The sequence below is a fragment of the Dryas octopetala genome, chromosome 7, assembly GCF_963921425.1.
Source record: "Dryas octopetala chromosome 7, drDryOcto1.1, whole genome shotgun sequence".
NCBI lineage: Eukaryota > Viridiplantae > Streptophyta > Magnoliopsida > Rosales > Rosaceae > Dryas > Dryas octopetala.
The window spans coordinates 10,225,653-10,245,536 of record NC_141372.1 but is presented as its reverse complement, the minus strand read 5'-3'; the positions used below and the strand labels follow the sequence as shown (position 1 = coordinate 10,245,536).

The window sequence follows — 19,884 nt, the reverse complement described above, 5'->3', positions numbered from 1 at the left end:
ATTGACTTTCACCGGTTTCATAGATTTTTATACAATTTTACATATTCTATATAGACTTTCACATACTCTATAAGATCAGGTTCATAAGCCACACCATTTTACATACCAGTTCCACCCCTTTGGCAGGGGGACAACATAGTACTAACACGATGTTGCAGTCGACATTTGCTGCAACCAATTGGAGTCGACACGGTGCCGGCATGATGATTGGAAATCGATATTTGCTGAAATTTCGTGTGCCAACATCATGCAGGCACCTGTCATCGCCCTGTCGAAGTGATGTAAAAATAGTATGTAAAATAGTGTAGCTCATGAAGCTGACCCTACTCCATATATATGACCTTCACATATTTCATATAAACCTTCATATACTCCATATAGACCTGCACATCTGTGTGTCGATTGCTTTGAAGACATTCATAAAACCCTTTAATGTTTTGATCCTATTAATTTATTTTTCCCAATTGGAAAACCAAACCATCAATTATTGCTTCAATTAACCATTCGACTTACAAGTATAAAGTAAGAAACACATAGCTCTAATAAGTATAAAGTAAGAAACTCATAGCTCATACAAAGGACAAATTAAATAACAAATGAAAATAGTAGTTTTTTCCTCTTCAATCACAGTTCATAGATTATACTAATTATAATTTATCATTATATATATATTTTTTGGTTTGAATCATTATATATGTTATAATATATAATGTTGGGTTGTAATTTTCTTCAACAATAGGAGTATATATATTGCAATACAACAAATTTGATTAAGGCTGGGTTGGTATTCCGAAATATCAACGACCAACTAAACTGTTCTGACGAGTGACCGATGCATCAGTGCTAGTAATCCTTTTGATCGGACGGTAGGCGGTGGCGGTGATGGTTTGGAAATCTCAAACCTTCGGTATACCGATACCGACCGACACCCTTTCTGGTTTGGAAATCTCAAACGTTCTTCTTCTTCTTCTTATTTCTGGTTTATGGTTGCAGAAACCATCTTCTTCTTCTTGGGTTGCTGGTGGCGGCGGGTGGTGTTGCAACGGCAAGGCTGGGCATGCGCGGAGGCTCCGACGAGGCTGGTGCGATGACGAGCTTGAGCTTGAGCTCCAACAAGCTTCGACGGCGAGGCTAGTCTTTCCGAGATGCAGCTTCAGCTGCTTTCTTTTGCTCTCGTTCACGCCACCTTTGAAGCTCTCCTTCCACTACCTTTTTGGCTGCTTTTCAGCCATTTCTGCCTTCTTTAAGGTCTCCCAAGTTGCAGCCTTCATTTCTCTTCAAGGCCTCATTTTCACTAGCCTTCACAACTTCCACCTAAGCCACGGTATACCAACCGACAACAACCGCATCTGAAGTTGTCGGTAACCGACGTTGACAGTAGCGGAAGCGATGCCTAGGTTGGCCATTTCGCCAGTGGTCGGGCGGTCGTCGATTTCGACCTGGCGGTTCGGTAACCGCTACCAACCTAGCCTTAAATTTGATACGATATATATACATATATTTATATATGTAGTTACCGAAGATTATGGTAATTTGAGTAAAAGATTGTGTAAATATTATTATTTATTCTAATGTAAGTAAAGTATCAATGTTATATTGGAATTTATAAGTGTCAAACGGGCTGGGCCGGCCCCCCCCACGACACAACATGACACTGCACGGTACGAGTAAATGAGCCGAGCTGGGTCAAAGTTTTTAGCCCATTAGACACGGCATGAGCATGAGCACAAAATGAGCCCGCATTAGGCACGACATTATTAACATTGTTTTTTTCTTCATTTTTAAAGAACTTTTCAACAATAATATTCAATTTAATGCAAAAAAATGTTAATATTTAATTATAAAAATAAATATTATAAGATTATTTTTCTCATCCTAAAAGATAAAAAATAAAAAAAATTCATGGGCCAGCTTATTTAAGACACGGCACGAGCATGAATAGCCTGCAGGCTATGGGCCGTGCCAAGCGGCCGGTCCATTTGACACTTCTATATTAGATTATTATTTTATATATATATCACGTGCTCTGCAGCAGATGAGCAATGCGACAGTGATCGACGACAAGGTCCTGAACGAGTGCCTCAACGAGATCACTCGCGCTCCTGCTCCAATCCGATGTGCAATTCAAGCTCCTTCGTGACATGCAGTCAATATAAAAAAGATCGTCAATTTGGATAGTCTCGCTGCTGGTCACAACAAGCGCAAGATTATTCACCAAGTACATGTTTCTTTTTTCTTTCCTCAAAATTTTAATGGCTGATTTAGTTACAGGCGTTTGGGAGGTTATTAAGTTGGTTTTGGTCTATTTCATTCTTGTTACTGTTTTTTTTTTTGCTTTCTGTTGTTTTCTAATAAAGTGTTTCTCTTTTTCGAGGCTGTATTTGATGAACTCTGCAAAATGCTGGATCCAGGGAAACCTTTTGTCACTCCAGAAAAGGGAAAACAAGTGTTGTCATGTTTGTTGGCTTACAAGGTATTCTGGCCAATTCACTTTCATGCTTGTTCGGTTATTCGACATTTCTCATGTGCGGTTGATGCAATTTTTCATTAGCTGGTTGGGATTTGAACTAGCTTTCTGAGAGAAATATATTATGAATATGATTGAGAATTTCCTTTGGTTTAGAATAATGTATTTTTAACTGAAGCCTGTCGTTTCTATATCTTATTTACTGTTGGCCTGCAATTGCGTTTATCTATTTCCTTTATATTTTTAATCCACTCATGCTTGGTTTTTACTTTTTTAAATCATTCAGGGTCTGGAAAAACCACAACATGCACAAAATATGCACATTATCATCAGAAAAAAGGCTGGAAACCTGCCCTAGTGTGTGCAGATACCTTCCGAGCTGGCACATTTGATCAGCTGAAGCAGAACGCCACCAAGGCTAAGATTCCATTTTATGGGAGGTACTTTTTCTTACTTTCTACCGGTTATGTTGTTTTATCTGTAAAATTAGAATCCTGATGGAGTTGTGAAATTTGAGAATATTGAAATTTTTGTTTCACATATATGTGAATTCTAAAATCTTAGTTATTTCTAGCTAGAGGCAGTGAAATAAAGAAGTTAAATTTAAGACTAGTATCCACTGATTTGGACTCCGATTTGATGTTTGTGGAATTGGAACTAAGGTTGCTGGGTGGGGATGGGTGAGGAGAATGACAGTGGAATGTAAGCTGTAAAAGTGTCGGTCCTCATGGTCAGCTGCCATTCTCTGCAAGTCTTGGTGCAAGTTTGTCCCCTTGTGTCCAAAATCCGTGGAGCTAGACTCACAATTCCCTCCATTTCTTTTCTTTTTTTCTTTCATTTTTTCCTTTTATATTTTTTGGAATGACGTGATTCATTTAGTGCAAATTCAACCCCATAGTGATGGCCTACCTCACTCTGAGAGGCATTCTGTTAAAAAAACATGATTAAATGCTTGTGCATACCACATCCAATCAGAGCCCCTCGATGCCAAGAACTTTGTAATTCAGAAATAATCACAAGCTCTGCTAGAGTCCTATGCCATATGTTAGATATTTTGCCCACTTGGTAAGAACTAAGAAGTAATGAAATGAAATTATGTGCTCCACAATATTAACTACAAGTTCTTCTGGGGATTGGGTTATTTGAAAAGTGATGTCAGATTGATTTAGACAAGTTCTGTTGAAATAATGCAACACCTAAGTAGAGTTGTCTACTCTGGCTTTTTTGTTTTTCCGGCTTTTTCTATCTTAAAAAAAATTAATTAATGAGATGCAGCAGATATATAGTTAAGCAGCATCTCAAAATTAACCAGTGTTTACAGATCACAAGATGCTAATCTTGACATGATTATATTACCTAGAGCATTCTAGTTGGCTTGAGTGACACCACACGTGAGGGGGTGTGTTGAGAATAATATAGTCTTGCCTTAAAATTTACAAGGTCTTCGGCCTCTCTACCCATTGCCAATTGGCTTGGTTTTGGGGGTTGGATGCTCCAATTTCCACGCCTTTCTTGCTTATTCCTATTTATTGATTTACCACTTAATATATTTCTTGGGAAGGTTCTGCTCTTTGCATTTGAAGTGATTATTGTTTCTTATACCCCTGCAGCTATATGGAGTCAGACCCTGTGAAAATTGCAGTGCAAGGTGTGGAAATGTTCAAAAAGGAGAACTGTGATCTTATAATTGTTGATACCAGTGGGCGTCACAAACAAGAAGCTGATCTTTTTGAAGAAAGGCGTCAAGTTTCTGAAGCAACTGTATTTTCTTGAATTTCAAACTTGGTTAACTTTGTAATTTATTTCATTCAGTCTATAATATCTTTCTTTTAATATATATATTTTTTTCATCTTCCAGAATCCAGATCTTGTTATATTTGTTATGGATGGAAGTATTGGTCAGTCTGCATTCGATCAAGCATAAGCATTTAAGCAAAGTGTTGCAGTTGGAGCCGTTATTATTACAAAAAATGGATGGTCATGCAAAGGGAGGTGGTGCTCTTAGTGCGTGAGTATTACTGCAATAATTTCAATTTGTTATTTAACAAATTTTAGTCGGCTCTAAATGCATTATAGTTCAAATGAAGATGTTCTATTAATCTTCACTTCGAAAACTTATACCAGTTTACTTATACTAGTTTTCAACCTGTGCAATGCATGCACAAGGTTTCCTTTAGTTATAAATTTTGAGTTAGTGTTTTGAGATGAAATTTAACAATATTTAGAAATAATTAGAACTCTAACTACGAGTAGTGAAACCACTAGTTCTACCCAAAAGCTCCCAGTGAAACACCATGATTTGTACGAAGCCCGGTGTTGTTCAAGTCCAATTAGTGGTTTGTCCACCAGTTCCATATGCTGTAGTGTGTACAACCTATGGTCAAGCTACAAGCCTACAACTAATACCGTCGACCACTGATGCAGGATCCTTTTAGTGCAGGGATTTGAACTAATAGGGTTTAGGAATGGTCTTGTATAAGAAATATTGGATTTTAATGGTTTTGGCTGTTGAATTTAAACTTGTTTGAAGTTTGACCAATTATAAACCCATAATTGATCTATGAATTTGGGATTATGAGTTGATTATGCAAGTATGATTGGATTAGACTTTGAATATGTAATTAGGAGTTGATTAAGTAATTAGGCATAGATTATGGAATTAAACTTCTTTTAAAATTAAGTTTTGTTTCCACTACTGTGAATTGATTAACTTCCCTCAAGATGGAGAAGAATAACAATTATGGATTTGCTTTATGCTTGAGTTTGGTTTCAATCTTTGTAAAATGGAAACTTCTTGCTCATTTCATTAAACCATTCCAAAATTGTAAATCTTGGCTCATTTATTATCTGAGTCTTCGACAAGTTGATTTTCTGCTACTATGTGTGCAGTGTTGCAGCAACAAAGAGTCCTGTTATATTTATTAGAACAGGAGAGCATATGGACGAGCTTGAAGTTTTTTATGTTAAACCATTTGTCAGCCGTCTCCTAGGTGTGCACACTTTTTTTCTTTAGTCTTTGCACTTTTAAGTTTTTTATCTATATATATATCAATGCAATGAATGTTACAAGTATGTAAATAAAATTGGTCTTTCCAACTAGGCATGGGAGACCTTTTTGGACTTGTGGAAAAGATTCACGAAGTTGTTCCAATGGACCAACAGGCAGAGATTTTGCAAAAGGTTTCAGAAGGGAACTTTACTTTTAGGATTATATATGAGTGGTTTCAGAACATACTTAAAATGGGTCCACTTAATCAGGTTTCTACTCTCTGTTTGATTGAACTTTAATCATTTCCCCCTTTTTTTTCTGTATGTATAGTTTTGCACGGTATGCTAGATGTAACTAGGTGACGTCCACGCAGTAGGGGAACTACTTGAGCTAAAAATAGAATAACAACATATTACGTTCACATTTCTATGGAAAAAGTTACCCAACCTGCATTTATTTTTTTGCATTGGTATTTTTCATTAGATTTTGTATTTAATGTCAATCTTTTTGCTTTCCCTACACATTCAATCTATGTCCTTCCGTCGTGTTTTCATTTCTCAAAATGCTGCTCATTACTTTGGTCAATTAGCATCTACACTTCTCCTCTACAGACCAGGTCCTGTAGCTTTGGACTACCCTCCCACAAATGTGATAACTAAATTTTGAAAAACTATATTAATTAATGATGTTCCAAGTAGTTTGTCTACATGGTAAGATTCATCAACCAACGCAATCAATGAAAGAAAATAAAAGGAATAAAAAAAATCCATTAAGTTGTAGTAAAATCAGTCTAAAACTTATCATCTACTTGCCACTCTGCTGACCAAATATTCTGCCTTACCCCAGGGATCTTTCTAAATGGTTTTGTTTGTGATTTTCTTAATTAATAATGTTTTTAAATAAATTTATAAAATAGACTTGTATTGGGTAATTCATTGTGTGAAATAGGATTGCATCTAACATTCACATTGTTGTCATTGTAATTACTCAGAAAAGTCTGGACTAGTTTGATAATTTAGAAAGTAGATGTGAATCACATTCATGATTATCTGTGGGTTATTATCCTTTTAAGGCAATTGAAAAGTGACTTTAGTGCTAATATCCAATTAAAGTTGCTTGTTGCTGTTAAAATAGTTCTGATGCAGGACAACATAAGGTACGTGGATTATGGGTCTTAGGATGATAGAAATTTTAATAAATAGAATATTTTTAGAGGACGAATAGGATTTCTGGCTGCTGTCAGTTTAGAGTAATAAGAGATGGAGAATAATAGGGGGGAGAAGAGAGAAGGAAATAAGGGGGAGATCTCAAGGCACCAAGCCTTCAACACACCTAATTTTCATTCATTCAAAATCTGATTTGGTGTAAAGAAAGCAGCCGTATTTATAGTCTTCAAATACATCTCCCATAGATTCCTAAAAATACCAAAAGACTTATTAAAATACTAAAAGTCTCATTATTAAAAATTGAAAGACTCATCAAATAACAGAGACCCTTAGAGAACCAAAAGACGCTGTATTTTCATAAGTCCCAAATACATAGACTCAACTCTAGACCCAAATAAATACTCATAATTAATAAAACTTGACATTAACTCTTAAGGTGACTCGATTTATTTATTTATGTATTTTTTATTGACCGACTCTTAAACTACCATGGACACGCCAACTATCTAGTGGTCTAGGGGTATATCTCTTTCCAATGTTGGAAGAGGTCCTAAGTTCGAATCGCCCTCCCCCAGGATCAACAAAGAAAAAGAACTACCATGGGACACTTTTTTTGGACCAAGAATGCCTAAGTTTTAGAGTTGGGCGAATGAGCATAGTCTTAGGCCTTCAAAGAGGATACTTCTTCTCGAACCAAGCTGCAGCTACTGCATCAAGTTTAAGTTTGAATTTTATTCCTTTTTTTTTTTTTTTACTAAAACTCTCTCTCTCTCTCTCTCTCTCTCTCTCTCTCTCTCTCTCTCTCTCTCTCTCTCTCTCTCACACACACACACACACACACGCACACACCTTCTCATGGATGTTATTATTGGCGGGATCCTGCGACATGGCTGATGAGTTATTTGTTTCATGTAGGTCATTTCTATGCTTCCAGGATTCAGTGTTGACTTAATGTCAGGTGGTAGTGAAAAGGAAAGACAGGCAAAGATCAAGGGGTTCATGACCATGATCAATGACAACTGAAGGTAAGTCAAGGCTGTTCCATTTTGATTTTTGTGTATTAAGCCACGTAATTGTAGGAATAGCTCTCATGAGTGGTGTTTAATTCCTCGACGAAACAGTAAAAGGAAGAAACTTACATCTTTTATTGAATTAATTGTCCTGAGTAGCTTTGTGTATGTTGCAGAGTTGGATAGCTCAAATCTAAAGCTCATAAATGGGTCACGTATAATGCGGATAGCACGGGGTTCTGGTCATCAAGTTAGAGGAGTAATGGAGATGATTGAAGAGTACAAGGCCCTTGCCAAGAAATGGAGCATGATGAAAGTGCTGCTTAAGATTCCGAAGAAGTGTGACAGGAGTGCATTATTCCGAAATTTTAATGCACAACATGGGAGCCAAGTCCTTCCCCCTGATATTTTGAAGCAAGATTGTTGGCATGGGTGGTTTGAAAACCTTGATGGAGATTGGAGGCTTCTAATTGTTTTAGTAAAATGTCTTTACTGAATGAGGTGCCTGTTCCTCACGAAAATTGCCGTATGAGATGCCCTGGCAATATGCCAAAGTTTTAGAGCAACTTTACATAAAGGAACTCAAAGGAACACAACTGATTGACTGTGTTGGTGAAAACAACTGATTTGTTATTATTGTCTCAATTGATTATGTCTTGGGATGAATGACTTTCCAATTGCATCAGTTACAAAAGCAACTCCATCATTGATGAAGATGGTTTGCAATTGCTCTTACATGTTGGTGAAGGCTTTTGTTGAGATGCCTATCATGAGCAATATCATTCAATGTTAATAAGTTATATAAGTAGTCATGCTCTGGTTAGGAATAACTTCATTTTATTAAAATATCCAATTTTGTTTCTTGATTAAATGAAAAAATAGAATCAATTGAGTTAATTCTCCTGGTTTGGGTGGGTGTGGGTCATGTTTCTCCTCTCTCAAAAACCCTCCTCTTTTTTCATGTAGGTTGTAGAAACCTTAAATTTGAAGGGAGAAACACTAATTGGGTTCATGATTGTGAGAGAGGAGAAATGATGGAGGGGGAAGAATAATAGAGGAACATCTTTCTGGAGGACTAACAGATTTTGCAAACTTTAACAGTTCTAATAACGGATTTTGACAAATGTATAAAATTCCAACAGATTTAACCATGAGGACTAAATTGGTAATTTTAGGTATAAAAAAGGGACAAAAAAAGAAGAAGGTATTTTACCCTTATTTTAATTTTGCAAAATATGCAGCATTTTCAAGATAGATAGATAGATAGATAGATGAAAGTGCGACAATCATTGAGGCTTGACGCCACCATCAACAACCAAATTATGGCCGGTGACAAACTCCGAGTCGTCGGAAGCCAAGAACACCACCGCATCCGCCACGTGGCTCTCCGTGAGAATCCCGTTGGTCCCACTCCCCGCGTACATTGGCGCCAACATCTTCCCCAGGTCCTCCAGCCCAACCTTCAACATGTCGCAGAGCAGCGGCGTCACCACCGCCCCGGGCGACACGCAGTTCACGCGCACCCCGTGCCGCCCCAGCTGCCTACTCGCCGACCTCACCAGCCCCAGCACCGCGTGCTTCGACATCGTGTAGTCCGTCGACTTCTCCGTCCCTCCCTCCGCCGCCTGGCTCGCCGTGCACACGATGCTCCCCCTCACGCGCTTCTCCACCATCGCACGCGCCGCGTGCTTCACGCAAGCCGCAGTCCCCCGCGCGTTCACCGCCAGCACCCTGTCGTACCACGAGAGGTCCAGCTCCAGCACCGTCTGCTCGCACGCGCTCACGATCCCCGCGTTGCTGTACATGATGTCCAGGCGTCCGTACGTTTCAACCGTTGTGTCCACTAACGTCTTTACCTGTTCTTCTTGAGTGACGTCGCAGTGGAGGTAGGTGCAGCGCTCCAGCCCGATCGAGGCCGCGACTTCTCGGCCCTTTTCGTCTTGCACGTCCGCGATCACCACGGCCAGCGCGCCGTGCTCGATGAACTGCCGTGCTGTCACTGCGCCGATGCCGCTGGCGCCGCCGGTGACGATGGCCACCTTGCCGTGGAGCTTCTTCACTGGTATGGGGTTGTCACTCATTGTGTTGTGTTGCTCTGCACTCTACACTCTACACTCTGCACTCTCAACAATTTATAAACAGAAAACAAAGACGAAAATTACACATATGCCCTTTAGATTTGGCTCAATGATATGGCTCCTGCTTCCAAGAAGCATGGTGTTTGTACCAGGTGGTCCAATGTCAGTAAATGATATTAGTATGGAAAAAATAACATAATGCCATGCTGGTTTGATACGTTGTTATTTACGTATTCCCTATTTTATTGTTTAAATTATATAAACAATATATAAGCAATAGAAAAATGAGAAGTGTATGGACAATACAATACTTATAGATCTCGATCAATGTCAATCTTTTTTTTTTTTGGTCAGAGATCGATCTCAATGTGAATCACGTCTATATACTATTTATACAAACGGAGAAGTTGTAGTTATCATATAACATATGTTTTTTAATAAACTGTTATCAAATAATAATAATACTAGAAATTCTAAACTTTTGTCTAAAATTTAGTTCGTGTGTCGTTATATGAATGTTTTATCAACTCTAGTCCAATTTTCTTTATCATTCTTATCTAATTGTAATTTTCTTAAGACTAATTTGTTTTTGTTTACCACATGCTAGTTAGTGGTTTAGATTGTGGTTCATAATAAAATGCTAATTGTCCCAATACTTTTTCAATTTGTACTTCATAACTTACGTGTTATTAATTTATTCTTCCACATGGTTTATTTATTTATTTATTTTTTTTTTATATAGAGTAATGTATAAATACAATGTAAGTTATGAGTTATGACATACTAATTAGAAAAAAGTGTTGGGGTAAATAGCTAGTGGGTTACATTGTTGTCTTATAAATGTGGTCAAAGTATATTACTCAAAAATGAAATAGATAAAACAAATATTGGAATTTTTTTTTCTGATAAGTATAAATCTACATAAGTTAGGAAATAATTAAAAGTTGAGAAAAAATTGGTACAAGTAACATCTTTCAAGATTAAACTACAGACTATGATGTTTGGCCCCTCTCTATTATTTAGTTTCTTTAAAATTAAATGGATTTACTGTTTGTTTTCGCCAATTAAAGAAATAACTTGCTTATCACGTGCATAGGGAAAATGCCAAGAGTTCTTGTTAAAATTTTTATTTAAAAGACATGTGACAAACGTTTTTTTGTTTAATCCTTCAGCAAAACAGAGTTCTTAGAAAAAAAAAATTAATTACTGATTTATAAAATATCTTCATTGTATCGTTAACCCCTTTTTCTTGGCTGTTAAATATGTTGACTGTTGACTACATAAGTACATATATATGACATATGACATATGACATATGACAATTTTTAGTGAAAATGTAAACCAGGGCGTGGGAAACACTCCTTTGGTTTTTTTTCTTTTTTCTCTTTTGATCAATGGAAAACAGTCTTGAAGGAGTAGATTTGAGTGCATACAACTAGATTTAAAGATTTTTGGAATAGTAATATAGAGTTATCAATTATTATTCAAATTTGTAGTTACTGACTTATATATTAGAGCATCTCCAATTTTTTCCCTATATATTCCTCAAATTAGTTGATAAATTTGTGAAAAATTAAATTTAAGGAAGAGTACTCTAATGGTAATGTTCAATTTTCCCCCAAATCTTTCAGAATCTCTTATTCCAAAAATATCATTTATTTATTTATTCCCTCCAAAACTTACCTCCATATTTTGTTCTTAAAAATCTCACACAATTTGATTTGGGGAAAGTTTTAGGGAAATCTCAAATTTGGAGAAAGTTTAGAGAAAGGCTGGAGGTAAGTTTTGACTTTTGAGTTATTTTTCCTCAAATTTAAATTTAAGGAAAGATTTGAGGGAGAATTGGAGTTGCTCTGATATAATATATTGACATATGATCGATAATTTCTTATTTGTATAAATTAATGTATATCAAAATAAATATATTTATAAACAAATGAAATACAATATATTTTTATTATTTTGGCAGGAATGAAATATATATTAATTAAAATTTAAGAATTGAGATAATAGTTGAGATTTTTAATATTACTCAATTTGGAACAATAAAGGAGAGGATAGCATTGTCCGAGGGAAATTCTATTGGTATCAAACAATTTTCTTGTTTTACCTAACCTTCTAAATTTATCCAACATTACCTTTTAAACAACATTTACTCATTTTACCAAATTCAAATTACCATTATACCCTTAAGTGTCCTCTCCTTACCCAACTGCAGAGTTCACCATCACACAGCCACTGCCATCTGAATCACCCGCTGCTCCCGCAAAGACTACCCACCTTCGTCGCCGTGCCAATAGATCTCACCGGAAACATCTCACCTGAAACAGCCCATCATCTTCCTCCATGAAAACAAAGATATTAATTTTTGTCCTCATGAACAGTTTTAGGTTTCTCGCAGTGTTCGGTGGACTAGGTCTAAATATTTGCATTATATTCGACAGGTACCCACCGAATAGTGATAGAATATTTGACAGGTGCCCACCGAATATGGTCAAGATATTCAGTAGGTGCCCACTGAACAAAGATTATGTGATAATTTTAGGCATTTATGCACTATATATCCAGTGGGCACATGCCGAATATGCATTGTTCCAAGTATCAATTGGCTGTCAACGAATAGTCATCGATCTTCTCTTCTCAATGATAAGTTGACACTGAGCAACAATGGTAATTTGTCAAGTTTTTTTTTTAAAAAACCCTCTATCGAGCGCTCAATGCCAAAAATACGAAACAGACATAACATGAGTTTTATTTGTACAAAATGGACTTACTTATCATTGTAATTTTTAAGTGAGTTTGTTTATTATTAAAGACGTGCCGTAAAATAGACTTTAGAGTAATTTACTTGTGAATTAATAATAGGGGGGGGGCTATGCACACCACCATTTTGTGCTGAGTTGACCACCCTTGCTGAGTTCACCACCCCCTTGTATAATTTTTTTAATTTCTACTGAGTTAACCACCCTAAAATGACAGAAATACCCCTTATTTCACAAAATACATCATTTTTACTATCTAAACCCACCTACCCCACCCAAACAAACACCCCACCAGTATACCCCACCCTTGCCTACCCGCAGACCCCACCCCCTGGCCTACCCGCAGACCCCACCCCCGCCTACACGCCACCAGTCGCCGGTCCTCCCCGCCGTCGCCGTTCCTCCCCGCCGTCGCCGGTCCTCCCCTCCACCGCCGATTCCTCCTCTGCAATTTCAGGTGGTTGCTTTCTCCCTCTTACTCTCCCTTACTCACTCTCTGTCACTCTCTCCCTCCTACATTAGGGTTGTATAATGCATTAATATATATATTTGGCCTTCCAATTACACAGATATGTGATATTTTAGAGAAATTAGAATGAGATTTTGAAAGTGGGTGTCTGCAAAATAGGATCTGATTTCGAATTTCATTCGGTACTGGTGTACCGAAATTTCTTAACTTGTTCGGAAGTATACTGTCGAATTATTTCAAAATATTCGACAGTATACTTCCGAACAGAATTTGCTGGAAATGTGTTACAAATTCATTCGGTAGTTCAGTTCCGAATTATTTACATTTATTCGGTAGATATCCTCCGAAATATCAAATGTCATTCGGTGGGTCTCTGTCGAATGAATATATTGATTTAACTGGTGCTGGTTCCATTCGACGGGCATCTGTCGAAACATTGATATATGTTCGGTGGGTGTCTGTCGAATGGATCTTAATATTTCGGTGGACATCTACCGAATAGATCTGAAATTTTCGGTAGACATCTGCCGAATGACATGAATATAAAATATTTTTTCATACACTTTTCTCTTATTCTATATTTCATGATAACTTATATTCTCTGTATTCTAAACATGATTTCAATTTTTGAATATAGGTATGGACAAGAGAGGAGCATCTAGAGGTAAATCTGCTCGAGACGAAACTTGTAGAGGTAGTAGATCTTCTAGAGGTGGTGCTGCAAATGAAGATCAAACACGTCCTACAGCTTCAGAGAGGCGTAGGAGGACGGGCAAAACTATTTACGAAGAGAGGGGGGATGATGTCCAGCCGGAAGAGAATGTAATGGAAGATTACAACAATGATCCAGATGGGCCTTTCCCTGGAAGTCCCACTGATATGTCATTGCTTAGGAGCTTCAACAGTCACATTGCTGCCTCCATTTGGAAAAATAAGGTATTAGAGATTAAACATAATGACTTATATAATTTAAAATTTTATAACTATATAGTTTGCAATATTGTAATTGACTTGTGGCTTGTTTTTGAAAATAGGAACGTGAGCCCCTAAGATGCATGTCCAAAACAACAAAGCTGCGCACATGGGACTTGTGGAGTAGAAATGATAATAACAATGTGAAGGGGTATGTGATTAGATCTGGGCTCGGACCACTGGTGTCATGCTCGTACCGTACTGTTGATAAGGTAGTGGTCTCAGCCTTTGTTGAGAGGTGGCAGCCTGAGACTAATACTTTCCATATGCCATTCGGTGAGATGACCATCACACTAGATGATGTGTCAAACATTTTGGGAATTCCGGTTGTGGGTTTATCACTTTCTACACCCCCTCATGATCATATTGCATCAAATTTGTTATTGAGAACATACTTAGGGGTGAGTGAGGCAGATGCCACATCGGAGTTGGATGACTATTCTGGTGAGTATGTGCGTCTCGAGTGGTTACGGTCGAGGTTTGGCCATGTGTGTGATACAGATGATGATGAGCTAGTGAGGTGTGCTGCTAGAGCCTATTTATTGTTCTTATTGGGATGTACCCTTTTTGCCGATAAGACTGGCACAAGGGTACAAGTCCAGTATCTACGATTACTTACTAATCTCGACACCACTAGCCATTATGCATGGGGTGCAGGGGCCTTATCTTTCCTATATCGGCAGTTAGGTGTTGCTTCTAGGTCTAAGGTTAAGCAAATGTGTGGATATATGACCTTGTTGGAGGCATGGGTGTATGAGCATATGCACCATATTGTTAGTCCGGGCTATGACATTAACTACTTAGAGAGTAGCCCCCGTGCGCTCCGATGGACTCCGAGGAGGGATACCGGGACAACTTGTGAAGATGTCCAGAAACTGAGACAACGACTTGACGATTTGAAGGCGGATGAGGTATATATTTATAGTGATAATGAAAAATTAGACTTAGTTTTGCATTTGTTGCTCTTGGATGAATTATTTGATACTAACTTATTTTGGTTTTTTTTCTTTCTTCAGGTTATATGGGAACCCTACAAATCCAGTAGACAACATCATCCATTACTAGATGTGGCATTTTACACAGAATTGATCAAGTGTTTCGACATTGTGGAGCCATATTATCCGGAGAGAGTCTTAAGGCAATTTGGACGGGTACAAACTATCCCCCCTGCACCACGTGCTCCTCAGCGTGGTGGACGAGGTGCTTATGCACAATCATACAATCCCTTTTACGAGTACTTTGATAGTACGTGGGAGAGGTGGCCGGACCACTTATTGTCTGAAGATAGTCGCAGTGTACCAGTGAAGGCTCCATCTGACACCGTTGACGGCTACCTCCAGTGGTTCCATTATGTATCTCATCCGTACATCCAAAATCCAGCACTGAGGACTGCATTTGACCCCCACAGGACCGTGGCACCAGGATTTGGCAGGGTATGGATCCAAAGGCATAAATTTTGAAATTGGTGGTGAAAATTGTTTATTTAGGCTCAAATTGGCTTATATTTTGACATGGTATATAAATTGTTGCTTATATATGATTTTGTTACTTACAGGACTGTATTGACCGTATGTTGCATATCACTCGCCCTATTGTGGCATTGGGCGAGGATGAGGCCACAAGGCGTCCCTCTCACCTTTACAGGGCGATTGACAGTCTACAACATATCTTGGAGGGCACACACTTGAGCAGCACCATGACCTACCAGCGCCGCACTCAGCAGTGATCACCCGCTTTCATGTTCAGAAGTTTTTTTGATGAACACAAGGGCCAAAAGTTAATGACTAATTATGAGGGTTATTTGTAATTAGGACCTTCTGTTTTTTATTTTGGCTAAAATTGGAGCATCTTAATTTAGTGACTTTGAAATTGCATAAAAACAATCCGAACAAATATTAGAGCACCACATATTATGATAATATTATGCATGAGTCAAGATCTAATAAAGGTTAATATCATCCCACATACATGGTACGTACGCCATAAAGGTTAAAAAAAATTCACTACATTTAATTAAGTTGAAATTCAATCATTATCAAGAGACACAATTTCCGGCGTAGGCACGTCACCATTAATTCGCTTGAACTCCTCAAGGCGATTTTGATATCCAATGTACCAACCACGTGCGGCATACGCGTCGGCATGTTTATGCCAATCATCTGAAATAGGTGGCATAGGATGGCCCGGGGACAAGTGTACCTACACATATTAATTAAGTGAATAACTTAGCAATGACAATTTTTCTACTATAAATTTACAATTACACAATTTATAGCCGTACTTGTACAAAATGATCACCGTTGACAAAACCAATGCAAATCTCACGGAGCTCAACGTTCTGATGTGCTTCTGAGTGTGCATATAGTGGGAGACACGTAAGGCATAACGATCTACATAAATGGATCACGGTTACACCATAACATGTGGCGATAATATATCCCATCTCGGGCATAGTCATCCAATGATCTCTGGGTGCAGGGGTGTCATCAAAATAGTCAAGTACCCTCTGAAACTCCATAACTCGCTCGCGCACATGGAAAACTGACTCAAACAAAGCCGGTGTATGTAGCAGTGTCCTGGATAAGTCTGTGCGTACCTTTCGCCAAGTATCCACTCCAAATCTCATAGCTGCAGCTACAACTCTATATCCACAATTACCATCTGGTAAGACGTCGGTTACACCAGAAATGTACGGTCTCATGATGGGTTGAAACTGGTCTATATACCGATGTGGCTGAGCAAATGGAATGGGCGAACTCGTCTTCACTTTGTTGGCCCGTTTTTTTAGTTTCTTTTTTGGCGAAGTACAGCCAACATTGCCAATGGACGGTGAGGGTGAATGACTGTCACAACCGGAAAGTACGTACTCAAATGCGGATGGCAAACGCCTAGTAGAGGTTTCAGCTTTACTTGGGCGGCCCCTAGTCTTGGTCTTCACTTGTGGTTCCTTCAGAGTAGTGGAACTTGGATTCATAAGCTCTTCTAACTTCAAACTTATGTGCTTCTGGGTGTCTGCATCTTGCTCTTCCATCCATTTTATTAGTCTATCTACTGTGGCATTAACTGGAGGATCTGAGAGTTTTGTGACCTCCGGTTCCCTATTGTAATCCAACTTTCTCCAATAAGGATGAAGGGAGTCAAGTGGAATATGCCGGTTACGTCGTCTATACGACAAAATCTCATGTGCACATGGCAACTCGTGTGTCCGACGAATGGTGCAATCACATGGTAAGGCACCTCCAATCCATTCAGCCCTGTACAATATGAAAGAAGTGAATAAATTATTGGTACAAACTAAATAAGTGTTTAATGCGTAGAATGAAGGTTAGTTAGTGAAGGTACCTCCTTATCTCACAACCAATTATATTCAATGCTGTATTTGATACATAGCCTAACAATTCCTTCATCTCCTCATGTTTCCTGACACTATGCTGGATAAAACAACGGCTTTTCTCAAATGATGCCTTAATGTGTGTATGCTGCAACTCTATCAATGTATGAATATGCTGCCATGATAACTCAAAACTAAGCTGACTAGTGCCAAGTTCCTTCTTTAACCTTGAATGTGCACTTTCAGCCCTGTTCGTAACAAGAAGTTAGTATGTGTGTCTAAGCATATAACAAGTCAATGATAACAAAAATAGACTACCTGTTCGAAGTGGTGTTACCAAGGTGCATACAAGCATCTGTCCATGCAGCCACAAACCTCTCCTTATAAGGTATCAACCAACTATCCTTAATGTACTCAATAGCTCCGGCGTATGAACAAAAGTTGGTTTCCATGTCACGCAAACGACTCACATACTCATCCTCGCTCTCCGATCCAACCAAACAATTCCAGGCAGCATTAAACTTCTCCCAATGGTCAACCGTACCAAACAACTTCCTGCAATTTTTCAACACATTTTTGCTAATGTGCCATCTACACAATAAATGTCTGGCACTAGGAAACACTTTAGGGATTGCAGACATGAGTGCTAGTTCCCGATCCGTGACAATCACGTTAGGAAGACAGTCATCATTCAATAAAGACCGTACTCTACCCAAAGCCCATGTATAATTATCCTCCTTCTCAGAACATATATAAGCGAATGCAACAGAGAATGTCATGCTAGTGGAAGTCACACCCACAATCTCAAAAAGTGGCCAACGATACCTATTAGTCTTATAAGTGCAATCCATTATCAGTACATGCGGAAATGCACGTAATATATTAACACTCTCAGGATGAGTCCAAAACAGGTCAGTCACAACATCACCAGAACTTCTATGCCACTCAACATAATTATGTTCTCTCAGCTTAGTTAGCAATACTTGCATCTCTGATCTACCGGCCCTTTCGATGACCCTATGTTTTTGCCTGGCATTGTATACTGTCTTGATGATTGATGTATTCTGTGGATTCTGACTTTTTATGGTCTTCAATATATCTTTCGGTTTCACCAAAGTCTTGGACAAAGCCACTAACAATGAATTCTCTTCTTCAGTTAATCTGCCATCGAATGAATGCCCTTCAATATACTCTGAAACTATATGGTTATGCACTCCACATGCAACCTCCAACTCCCATTGATCACCACATCCAGTGTTCACCGCCTTCAACGAGAATGGACATCCACATTTCTTCGAACGGGTGTCCTTAGAGTCATCAGAAACCGGTTGCTTACGGCTAGCAGCATCGGATGTTTGGTCGCCTGAATCTGACTTTGATGACTTCCTTGATCTATTTGGCTCATATTGACCATTTCTCTCACAAGCAAATTTGATCCAAGCTCTCTTACCACGAACCCCGCCTGCATCAGACCTTCTAATGACAATTACCATGTTGTTCCTTTTTCCTTGTGCACGAATCCAACTAACCATTGAATCCCTACTTTGAAACACCTACACATGATAATTATATATATTATTTACAATTCATATTTAGGTATGCATAAATCATAATTCCCGGCCATACAAACAATGTTTACCTCCGCTGTTGTGAATTCATTGGTGTAGTCAAAATTGCACCTTCCTTCAACTATACTGAGTTCGGTGGAAGCATCCACTTGCTGCTCCTATTCAGCAAAAAAAAAATAATAATAATAATTTTTGTCCCAGTATTCGACGGGAAGCCACTGAAAATATCACATATATTCGGTGGCTAAGTACCGAATATGCAAACAAAGTTCGACAATTGACTACCGAATGAAACAATTATACGTTGGTTATTCGGGAAAAAAAGTAGTTCTGTCCCAGTATTCGACGGGAATCCACCGAATAAACCATATATATTCGGTGGCTAAGTACCGAATATACCAATATATTTCGACAACTACCTACCGAATAAAACTATTTAAAAAACTATACGTTATTCATTCGGTGGATATCTGCCGAACGGTGGTATAAACTTCGGTGACAAACCACCGAATGTATTGCCATATTTCGACGGGCATCGACCGAACAAATGTGTAAAAAATTGTCATTACATTTATAAACGGTGGATACCTACCGAAATATGTACATTTATTCGGTGACCATCCACCGAAATATAATGTATATTTCGGTACTGGTTTACCGAATAAAAACACGAACTCACAGTTTTTCAGCCGCGAAAAAATTCAAAAAAACTCCAAAAAAACTCAAACTTACTTCATTTGATGACTCCAAATTGTCGTTCTGATTGTCCATTTGTCAAAAGTAGGTGATTTGGATACAATGAATTTGTTTACAAAAACAATCTATGTCTAGGGTTGGTTGAAGATGGTGGTGGTGGTAGAAGAGAGTGGAGTGTTGTTTGATGATGGTGGTACACGTGGGTGGAGCCAGCGGGTGGGATTGTTTAAAACAACAATCTATATCTAGGGTGGAAGGTTGATGATGGTGGTGGTGGAAGGTGGAAGATGAAGGTTGAAGATGGTGGTGGTGGAAGGTTGAAGATGGTGGTGAAGATGATGGTGCTCCTCTCAGCTGGTGGTTGAAGATGGTAGGG

General features: G+C 38.5%; 2 protein-coding genes and 2 pseudogenes across 3 annotated transcripts; 1 reads left to right on the top strand and 3 right to left on the bottom strand.

Annotated features, from left to right (window-relative positions):
- Nucleotides 1-882: 882 nt before the first annotated feature.
- On the top strand, nucleotides 883-8,361 carry LOC147279540 (signal recognition particle subunit SRP54 2-like; annotated as a pseudogene). Its single transcript, XR_015123506.1, has 10 exons — nucleotides 883-1,324; nucleotides 1,950-2,218; nucleotides 2,375-2,473; nucleotides 2,754-2,907; nucleotides 4,078-4,228; nucleotides 4,326-4,475; nucleotides 5,357-5,457; nucleotides 5,568-5,725; nucleotides 7,538-7,647; nucleotides 7,809-8,361. The product of XR_015123506.1 is annotated as a signal recognition particle subunit SRP54 2-like (transcript).
- Nucleotides 8,362-8,887: 526 nt separating this feature from the next.
- On the bottom strand, nucleotides 8,888-9,734 carry LOC147279539 ((-)-isopiperitenol/(-)-carveol dehydrogenase, mitochondrial pseudogene; annotated as a pseudogene).
- Nucleotides 9,735-15,938: 6,204 nt separating this feature from the next.
- Nucleotides 15,939-17,320, bottom strand: LOC147279538 (uncharacterized). The gene is made up of 3 exons (XM_086252042.1): nucleotides 17,256-17,320; nucleotides 16,195-17,167; nucleotides 15,939-16,112 (listed from the first exon to the last, which is right to left on the bottom strand). The coding sequence occupies exons 1-3, from the start codon at nucleotides 17,318-17,320 to the stop codon at nucleotides 15,939-15,941; spliced, it is 1,212 nt and encodes a 403-aa protein (XP_086108168.1).
- Nucleotides 17,321-18,126: 806 nt separating this feature from the next.
- Nucleotides 18,127-19,583, bottom strand: LOC147279537 (uncharacterized). Its single transcript, XM_086252041.1, has 4 exons — nucleotides 19,545-19,583; nucleotides 18,884-18,970; nucleotides 18,228-18,797; nucleotides 18,127-18,132 (listed from the first exon to the last, which is right to left on the bottom strand). The coding sequence occupies exons 1-4, from the start codon at nucleotides 19,581-19,583 to the stop codon at nucleotides 18,127-18,129; spliced, it is 702 nt and encodes a 233-aa protein (XP_086108167.1).
- Nucleotides 19,584-19,884: the final 301 nt, after the last annotated feature.

What these genes read in the sequence shown, in the direction of transcription:
- LOC147279538 (XM_086252042.1), bottom strand. Translation starts at nt 17,320, where the DNA reads ATGAAGGAATTGTTAGGCTATGTATCAAATACAGCATTGAATATAATT. An exon ending in ATTGGTTGTGAGATAAGGAG is followed by an intron (nt 17,168 to 17,255) that starts GTACCTTCACTA and finishes CATATTGTACAG; the next exon opens with GGCTGAATGGATTGGAGGTG. An exon ending in ACGGTGATCATTTTGTACAA is followed by an intron (nt 16,113 to 16,194) that starts GTACGGCTATAA and finishes TAATATGTGTAG; the next exon opens with GTACACTTGTCCCCGGGCCA.
- LOC147279537 (XM_086252041.1), bottom strand. Translation starts at nt 19,583, where the DNA reads ATGGACAATCAGAACGACAATTTGGAGTCATCAAATGAA. An exon ending in ATTTGGAGTCATCAAATGAA is followed by an intron (nt 18,971 to 19,544) that starts GTAAGTTTGAGT and finishes TTTGCTGAATAG; the next exon opens with GAGCAGCAAGTGGATGCTTC. An exon ending in ATGAATTCACAACAGCGGAG is followed by an intron (nt 18,798 to 18,883) that starts GTAAACATTGTT and finishes TATCATGTGTAG; the next exon opens with GTGTTTCAAAGTAGGGATTC.